Genomic DNA, 10,135 nt, shown 5'->3' on the forward strand with positions numbered 1-10,135 from the left:
CCCTGCTTATTTAACTTCTATGCAGAGTACATCATGAGAAACGCTGGGCTGGAGGAAGCACAAGCTAGAATCAAGATTGCCGAGAGAAATATCAATAACCTCAGATATGCAGACGACACCATTCTTATGGCAGAAAGTGGAGAACTAAAGAGCCTCTTGATGAAAGTGAAAGAGGAGAATGAAAAGTTGGCTTAAAGCTCAACATTTAGAAAACAAAGATGATGGCATCCAGTCCCATCACTTCATGGCAAATAGATGGAGAAACAGTGGAAAACAGTGAGAGACTTTATTTTTGGGGGCTCCAAAATGACTGCAGATGGTGACTGCAGCCATGAAATTAAAAGATGCTTGCTCCTTGGAAGAAAATTTATGACAAACTTAGACAGCATATTAAAAAGCAGAGACATTACTTTGCCAACAAAGGTCCATCTAGTCAAGGCTGTGGTTTTTCCAGTGGTCATGTATGGATGTGAGAGTTGGACTGTGAAGAAAGCTGAGTGCCGAAGAATTGATGCTTTTGAACTGTGGTGTTGGAGAAGACTCTTGAGAGTCCCTCGGACTGCAAGGAGAGCCAACCAGTTAATCCTAAAGGAAATCAGTCTTGAATATTCATTGGAAGGACTGATGCTGAAGCTGAAACTCCAATGCTTTGGCCACCTGATGCAAAGAGCTGACTCATTTGAAAAGACCCTCATGCTTGGAAAGATTGAAATGGGAGGAGAAGGGGACGACAGAGGATGAGATGGTTGGATGGCATCACCAACCTAATGGACATGAGTTTGAGTAAACTCTGTCAGTTGGTCATGGACTGGGAGGCCTGGTGTGCTGCAGTCCATGGGGTTGCAAAGAGTTGGACAGGACTGAGCGACTGAACTGAAGTTAACTGTCTTAATGACTAGTATGAGTTATACTAAGAAATAATCTTCCAGTTTAGAATTCTTAGGTGTTTAGAAATAACTCACAGAGACACAGAATTTCCAAGCTGGTGCTGAGCTCTTTGTGTTCAGTTTCCTTAACTGGATACTTCTCAAGTCATAAAAATTGTTTATGGTGTCTTGTGTATATGTATGGTATTCTTAGCCATACATGTGAAGCTCTAATTTTACAGTAAAGTGGAGTTATATTTTTAATTTGTAGATTTTTTTGGTATCATAATCTTACTTTTAATATTGTTAAAGATAGAATAGATTGCTAAATCTTATCTTTTGTTCCAGCTGAGAGTTCTTATAATTAAATCTTTGGTTTTTTCCAAGGACAAACTAGTCTTTCAGTGGTGTTTCCTGTTTTAGTAATGACATGTTTCTCTTGTGATTAAACACATTTCAATACCTTAGACTTGTCTCAGTTGTAAAGAATTTGATTAGGTGTTGCAGAAAATAGAGTTCATTTTCCCAGATGAGTTGTCACAGCAACCAGCATTGTGAAGGAAATAGTGGGAACAAGTAAGTCAACCACTGCTTTAGTAGTCAGAGTTGAGAGGTCACTTCTTTGGGGAAGTGAAATTAGGGCTGATGAATTGGCCTCCTTCTTGCTTAGTAAGCCAGTGTGTCATTACAGCAGAAAAGGGCATAAGTCCATCATGAATATTATGCTTATATTGTATGATTTTTAAAAACAAAGATTATTGACATATCATGAAATATTCAGTGTACTTAAAAAATCCTATTAAATGTCAAACACTGTGCTAGCGTGGGAAGTACAAAGAGGAAAAAAAGTAGTTATCTTTTTAGGGAGATTTTACTGTCTAATAGGAGAGGAAAATGTGAAAAAATAATTACAAGGCTGTATTAGAAGTGCTAAAATAGAGGTAACTCAAGTGTAGAGAATGCTTAAAGCAAGGGATGATCACATCTGTCTCAGGTATGTATTAGAGAAGACTTTGCAGAGGAGCCCTTGAACCTGGAAAGATGAATCAGGTTTGCTTGGAGAACAGGAAGATGCCATTCTAGGCTGAGAGGACACCTTGTGAAGACACGTGGGGGAATACTTGCTAAAGGAAGGGAGGAAGGAAGTTTAATAAACCTGAAAAAGAAGATAGGGGTTCTCTCTCTTGCAGTGACTTTTAAGGGCTTTCTATGACTCTTCTTTCAGTGGTTCACCAACCAATTACGAGACAATATGAATAGATTTATTGTTTACAGGAATTGGAAGTGGTTGAAACAAAAGACTTGAAGCTAAATGAAGACTTTGTTGAGTTATCTACTTGAGAAATGATTCAGGGGGTAGAGTGGAGTAAAAGAGGATGGGTCATAGGAGGCAGAAACAATAGGATTAATTGGTTTATCAATTAAACCAATAGGCCAAGTTTTTCCTTGGATGTTTGCATGGGCAGTAATGTCATTCACTCAAATGGAATTGTAAGAGGAAATGAATATCAGAGCTAGGCTGGGCTATATAATCAGTTTAGTTTTGCATGTATAGATTTTTGTGGTGCCTGTCAAACACTGGAAGTGCTAGAGAAATCTGTGAATTGTAAACTTGCAGGTAGAAGTGGAAGTTGAGCTTAAATGAAGTAGTGTATGGAGAATGAGAGGGAAAGAAGGCTAAGAAGAGATCCTTTTCCTTTCTTATGGAGAATGCCCCCTTTTAGGGCTCAGCAGAGGGAGAACACTTACAGGTGACTGAGAAGAAGCTGGGCGAGAACCAAGGAAGCATAGTACCAAAAGCTCAGGGGAGGAGAGAGATGAAGGTTACAAATACATGTTAATGTTTGTGTAGAGTGGTGGTTTATGTGGAGACCTAATGTTTCTTATGTAGTTGTAATCTCTAATTTTGGCTGTATTATCTCGTTTATAAATATTAAATTTATTATTTGGAATTCATCCATAGAAACCATATGTGTATGTACGTGTATTTAAGCACACTATCTGCACACTACAGATATGTGTTCCTACTATAACTACTCATCACGTAAAACAGCCCAGAGAGTTGGAATTATCCTCAGTTTACAGATAATAAAACTAGGATAATTTGCCCAAGGACACATGGCCAGTACAGAGCTTGAATTCAAATCTAGGACTTCCTTAGTCCTACTGGACAGTGTTGCCTGTTTATTGAAATCACAGTTCACTTCAGTTCAGTTCAGTCGCTCAGTCATGTCTGACTCTTTGCGACCCCATGAATCACAGCACACCAGGCCTCCCTGTCCATCACCAACTCCCGGAGTTCACCCAAACTCATGTGCATCGAGTCGGTGATGCCATCCAGCCATCTTATCCTCTTTTGTCCCCTTCTCCTCCTGTCCTCAGTCCCTCCCAGCATCAGGGTCTTTTCCAATGAGTCAGCTCTTTGCATGAGGTGGCCAAAGTATTGGAGTTTTGGCCTCAGCATCAGTCCTTCCAATGAACACGCAGGACTGGTCTCCTTTAGGATGGACTGGTTGGATCTCCTTGCAGTCCAAGGGACTCGCAAGAGTCTTCTCCAGCACCACAGTTCAAAAGCATCAATTCTTTGGCACTCAGCTTTCTTCACAGTCCAACTCTCACATCCATACATGACCACTGGGAAAACCATAGCCTTGAGTAGGCTGGAAGAAGCACAAGCTGGAATCAAGATTGTCGGGAGAAATGTCAGTAACCTCAGATATGCAGATAACACCACCCTTATGGCAGAAAGTGAAGAGGAACTAAAAAGCCTCTTGATGAAAGAGGAGAGTGAAAAAGTTGACTTAAAGCTCAACATTCAGAAAACGGAGATCATGGCATCTGGTCCATCACATCATGGGAAATAGATGGGGAAACAGTGGAAATAGTGTCAGACTTTATTTTTCTGGGCTCCAAAATGACTGCAGATGGTGATTTCAGCCATGAAATTAAAAGACGCTTACTCCTTGGAAGGAAAGTTATGACCAACCTAGATAACATATTGAAAAGCAGAGATATTACTTTGCCAACAAAGGTCCGTCTAGTCAAGGCTATGGTTTTTCCAGTGGTCAGCACACCTATAAATGAGTGATTTTCTCATTTCTCCACCCTTTTATAAATGTAGGTATAACTTTAGAACTTTAAAATGTGTCATTCCAGAAAAAATTGTCTATTCCTTTTGCTGTTGTTATTCAAAATTTTAATAATATTCTTTCTTGGTATAATTGCTTTTCAACTTTTAAAATCTCATGCACATGTGTGTGCGTGCTTAGTCACTTCAGTCGTGTCTGACTCTGTGACCCCAGAGGTAACCCGCCAGGCTCCTCTGTCTATGGGATTTTCCAGGCAAGATTACTGGAGTGGTTGTCATGCCCTTCTCCAGGGATCTTCCTGACCCAGGGATCAGATGCTTGTCTCCTGCATCTCCTGCATTGCAGGTGGATTCTTTACCACTTGGCTACCAGGGAAGCCTGTCATGAGCATATTTGGTGTTTATTACATTTTTCCATTATTTTTTGGTTTTTAACTTTTTGATATGATCAAAAGTTCTCCTCATCCTACATCTACTAATGTCAATATTTGCTCCCTTGGCAGTGAAGAGCATGGTCTCCTAACCAGTGGACCACCAGGGAATTCTCAAAGATATTTTTATTGCTAAATAAATTTTAGAGTTTACTCTTATTGATATATCTCAGACTGAATTTTGCAAACACAGTGAATTAAATAAACATAGTGAAAAGTATTGATTGGTATTGGCTTGTTCTGCTTCCTATTGAAGTTATCTGCAATTTCCAGGATTGTTTCTGAAAGATAGATGCACCTCCTTAGATATGTTATCATCCTTTAGTTCTCATTAAAGCTAATACCAAAGACTCTTGTCATATATTAATACCTTTAGAAGATGCAACAGGGTTATAATCTCAGTTCTTCATAGGAATGGAAAAGGGATTTGTGTTACAAAAGGAATTTTATACTTTTCTTTTAATCATTAAAACCTCAAGGAGAACTGAAGTGGTAGAAAAAACTAAGAAGTAGGAAATTTTGAAGTTGGATTCCCTGGTGGCTCATATGGTAAAGAATCTGCCGGCGTTGTGGGAAACCCAGGTTTGATCCCTGGGTTGGGAAGATCCCCTGAAGAAGAGAATGGCAACCCACTCCAGTATTCTTGCCTGGGGAATCCCATGGACAGAAGAGCCTATCAGGCTACAAATCCCCTGGATACAGGAGGGCTACTCCATGGGGTGGCAAAGACATGTGGCAAAGTCACACGACTGAGTGACTGTCAGTGTCATCAGGAATCTTGAATTCTGTTCTTAGCTTTGCTAATAAATATTTAGGGTGACCTGGCAAGGTACTTCCTTTCTCTGGGCCTACTTCCTCATCTGTAGAATAAGGGACTATGAGAAAATGAAAAGTTTTCTTCTAACGTTTGTGTTTCTTGAATTATGATAAAGTCTAGGAAATTAGACATTTGCAACATTACTTTTATGCTGGCCATGGTTTCAGTGTAAAGCAGGTTAGTAAAATTGCCATGTCTATGCTTTTGATTAAATCAAAGCTTCAAGTTAATTGACTTTTGTCTTGAAAAGAGATAGTAAAAAGAGACCTTTTATTCACTTAAAAACTTAGATAAGAATGCAAAACTCCCCACTTGGCAGCTTGAGTTAATATTTCTGCTAGAGGATTGTTTTTTTAAACACTTCTTGGTTTTAGACACTTTTTAAAAAAATGATGAATTATATATATACTTCATAAAAATCTTATGTAAAATCGAGTTGAAATAAAATAAGAATAACCAGTATATCATTATCATATTATTCCACTGCTAAAAATGTCTCTAGTTCTTATTGTTATCAATGGAACCAGGTTACTAGAAAAACTGAAAATTTGGGAAACTTGTCTCAAAACAGTGGATAACTATATTATCTACCTTACAGTTTTTATGAAAATAAATTGGGATAAATCTATGTAGGTGATTTAAATAGTGCTTGGCACTAATAAATACTCAGCTAATCTTAACCATTAATAGGATGAAGAAATTTTAAGAGAAGATTTAGACTACACATTGACTTATAGGCAGAAGATGAATAAGAATAAGGTGTTTAAATTCTTGTTTGTTATACAGAGATTAGATTGAAACAGTTGTAGGTACAGTGTTCAGCTCCTCCCCAGCCTCCCATTTCTTCTGCAGTGCCCCACAGAGTGGAACGTTTATTTTGTTCGTCTTATAGCTTCATGTCTTACAGATGATTTCTTCAAACTACTACCCCCACTAATATTACTAATACTTACATGGATGGATCTCAAGTTATTCTAAAGTATAGCTAATTTCTAAGTCACTTGCTCAGAGATACAAAATGTTGTTTAGTTTTGAGTATTTTAATTTAGAGAGTCAGTGACAACAGTATGTTTATGCCATTTGGCTTTTTTCTTTCTCTCTTTAGGAATTAATTCTAATCACATGTCAAAAAGTATTATCTGACTTTCTAGAAAGGGACTGTTGATTTATTTTAATTCAAATATTTTGAGTATTTAAGAGAGTAATTTAGTTCCAGTCCTTGTCATTTATACCAGAAAAAGGACATGTGATATGAAAGCAAAATTTAAAAATTTTTTCCCAAATAATTAAAAAATTGTAAACAATTCTTTTTCTAAATGTTGTAGCAGAATTTTGTCAAAAGTTGAGACTGATAGATTATTGTCATGGTATCTGTCATGGATTATTGTCAGAAGAAATGAAAATAGCAGAATAATTTTTCTAAATATTATTCTCATTTCCATTATTTTTTTCTTCATGTTGAGTCTAAAGATGAAATCACAATTAAATCTAAAGAATATTTAGGAGAAAAAAATTAGGTAAAGGAAGAACTTCACCTAACAGTGGTTTATATGGATGTTATTCTCCATATTACTCAGAGTAGGGTATTGAAGATAGTGAATTTTGGTTAGGAGATCACAGCAGAGAAAACTACAGGTTACCAAGATCAAGGCATAAAGCCAAGGAAAGGTAGATCTCTGACAGAAGATGAGGAAAACAAACCACTTTTGTATTAAGACTGAACATAAAAGAACAGTCCAAGTTCTGAATTTATTTGGATATGTATCTCAGTGAAAGTGAAAGTTGTGTCTGACTCTTTGTGACTCTATACAGCCCATGGAATTCTCCAGGCCAGAATACTGGAATGGGTAGCCTTTCCTTTCTCCAGGGTCTTCCCAACCCAGGGATCGAACCCAATTCCCCTGCATTGCAGGATTCTTTGCCAGCTGAGCCACAAGGGAAGCCCAAGAATACTGGAGTGGGTAGCGTATCCCCTCTCCAGGGGATCTTCCTGACCCAGAAATTGAACCAGGGTCTCCTGCATTGCAGGTGGATTTTTTACCAACTGAGCAATCAGGGAAGCCCTCAGAGTTTACCTTAAAAGAAAGCATGAAGTTGTTGGTACTTACACTTGGTGAATTATAAGGAAAGGAAACATTTTTTTAAAAATTACTAGAAAATTTGCCTGAATATTGTTCTGGACAAATTGTGTGAACTTTCTAATTACTTTTCCTTCCATTTATTTAGATCAGCTGTTCCATGTATTAGCCTTGCACATGCGACTTTATAGCATTGATTCTGAGTATAATCCTTGGAGAAAGCTCACACAGTTACTAGAAGAGATGAGTTCGCAGTAAGTATTATTGAAAGATTAAATTCAGTTAAAACTTTTTTGAAAATGATTAAGTATAAAAATAAGATTGAAGTTCATTTTAATATGTGAATTTTCCTTATGAGACAAAAATACATGATAAAAATTGAAAACAGTTTATTATATTTTTATACCATTTATGTACTAATTATTATTATTACTATTTATACTATTATACTTTATGTTAAATTTTCATAAAAATTCCTACTAAGTGAGAAAATCTTTTAAAGAATTTCATTGGTTTTTATATAGACAAAACATTCAGAGGCACATGATGGCCGGTTGTTCTTTTCATGTCATAATTGATCAAAGGGTTCAAGTAACCTTAGACTTATTCCTTCATTGTAAAGTTCCCCACAGCCTTTCGCCTTACGATGTTTGAAACCTATGATCAGTCTTGCCTTCATTAGGTACTACAGAATAGTGGTTTAAAAAAAGACACAAAAACCTGCTTTGTGATTTATTAGCTAGAAACACACTAGTTTTAGAATCTGCTTTTTAAAAATAACACATGACAACCAAATTCCCACATCATTAAAATTTTTGAAATGATACACCTAATTTATTTACTCCTTATTTACAGAAATACAGAATCTGTACTTTATGCTACCACTTGTGTAATCAGTGGTAAACCATTTCTGAGGGAATTTGAATAATAGGTGAGGAAGTGGTGACCCCTAAATTTTTTTCTTCTTAAGAACTTTGAGCTTGTAAAGAAGAGATGCCAGGGAGACTTAAGAGGCAATAATAGGATTCATAGCATTAATGGAAGTTTATCTTTGGAGAGAAAGACAAGTATTAAAGAGATACTTGTAGAGAATGGAGATATTCAAAGAGCTGTCTTCCTTTGGCAGTCCCATAAGCATCATAGAAGCAGGGATTGTTTACTCACATGTATCCAATGCCTAGCCAACAGTTAAGTAATCGCCATTTTGCTGAATGACGAAGCCTTATAAAAGATTTCAGCAGTTTTTATTTATCCCAAATCTAGTCTGACATGTAGCTTCAGAATTTAGCTGATTCTGAATGCTTAAGATTTACTTTTGTTCTCTGACATGAAAAATTAAACCTGTGATTAAAAAATTTAAGTTTCTAAAGGAGTTTTAATTCTTTTAGAATGAAAAGAGCTACTCTATAATATATTCTGTGTATTTTATTGTATTATACATACCTTCAGTTCAGTTCAGTCACTCAGTAGTGTCCGACTCTTTGCAACCCCATGAATTGCAGCATGCCAGGCCACCCTGTCCATCACCAACTCCCGGAGTTCACCCAGACTCACGTCCATCAAGTCAGTGATGCCATCCAGCCATCTCATCCTCTGTCATCCCCTTCTCCTCCTGCCTCCAATCCCTCCCAGCATCAGAGTCTTTTCCAATGAGTCAGTTCTTCACATGAGGTGGCCAAAGTATTGGAGTTTCAGCTTTAGCATCAGTCCTTCCAAAGAACACCCTGGACTGATCTTCTTTAGAATGGACTGGTTGGACCTCCTTGCAGTCCAAGGGACTCTCAAGAGTCTTCTCCAACACTTAGGTTTACTGTTTTGTCTTTTATAGTATATTTTAAGTTCTGCTTTGGTTATTATATCTTTTTTTTTAAACTTTGAAAATGTTAAAGCTTTTCTTTGAATTTTATATTAGTCCTAAAGTTGAAACTGGAGAGAGAAGGCAATGGCACCCCACTCCAGTACTCTTGCCTGGAAAATCCCATGGACGGAGGAACTTGGAAGGCTGCAGTCCATGGGGTCGCTGAGGGTCAGACACGACTGAGCGACTTCACTTTCACTTTTCACTTTCATGCATTGGAGAAGAAAATGGCAACCCACTCCAGTGTTCTTGCCTGGAGAATCCCAGGGACTGGGGAGCCTGGTGGGCTGCCGTCTATGGGGTCGCACAGAGTCGGACACGACTGAAGCGACTTAGCAGCAGCAGCAGCAAAGTTGAAACAACTTTTAACAAGAGATATTAACCATGCCTTTTCAATTTAACTTGTTTGTGAATTGATTTTTTTATAACATGAATATTTATTCTTTAATATGAAGTTTGTGATAGCGAGTATCCTAAGTGCCACCCCATTTGTAGTGAAGCTAATTCTCTTAAATTCCATTTAATATTTTGTTTGATTTCTGTAATTTGAGAGATCAGGAAGATTCACAATCAAGTTAATATGTCCCAATTGTTTAAGTTAGTAAGACCTAGTAAATTTTCTAGGTAATTTTTTCCTATTAGGCAGAATCAAAGAAATATGTGCCTAGAATATTATATTTTTAGGCAAAAATGTGGTCCTAACTTTTCTTTTTGAGATTTTTTAGTTGCTTACGAAAGTTTGATTTGTGTTTCACATATATGTGAAATATAAAGTGAGTTAGAAAGAAAATACAATACTGTCTAAAGTGATTATGCATTTTTCTTTTAGACTGGGAAATGAGGAACAACAGCCTGAGGTTCCAATTCTTTATCATGATGTTACATCCCTTTTGCTCATCCAGATCTTAATGATGCCTCAACCCTTACACAAAGGTATGTCTTTACAATTTAATCTTAGATTATATTGTATATATAATGAATATTCTAAAAATTACAG

At 37.0% G+C, this 10,135-nt stretch overlaps 1 protein-coding gene across 1 annotated transcript in view; it reads left to right on the top strand.

Moving 5' to 3' along the window:
* UBR3 (ubiquitin protein ligase E3 component n-recognin 3 (putative)) overlaps window positions 1-10,135 on the top strand; it is a 205,486-nt gene that overhangs the window by 171,931 nt on the left and 23,420 nt on the right. Inside the window, 2 exon segments of the mRNA XM_010849413.1 lie at window positions 7,429-7,534; window positions 9,968-10,071. Of these exon segments, the coding sequence (XP_010847715.1) occupies window positions 7,429-7,534; window positions 9,968-10,071 (210 nt within the window).

The sequence above is a fragment of the Bison bison genome, unplaced genomic scaffold (genome assembly GCF_000754665.1).
Source record: "Bison bison bison isolate TAMUID 2011002044 unplaced genomic scaffold, Bison_UMD1.0 scf7180017864282, whole genome shotgun sequence".
Classification (NCBI taxonomy): domain Eukaryota; kingdom Metazoa; phylum Chordata; class Mammalia; order Artiodactyla; family Bovidae; genus Bison; species Bison bison.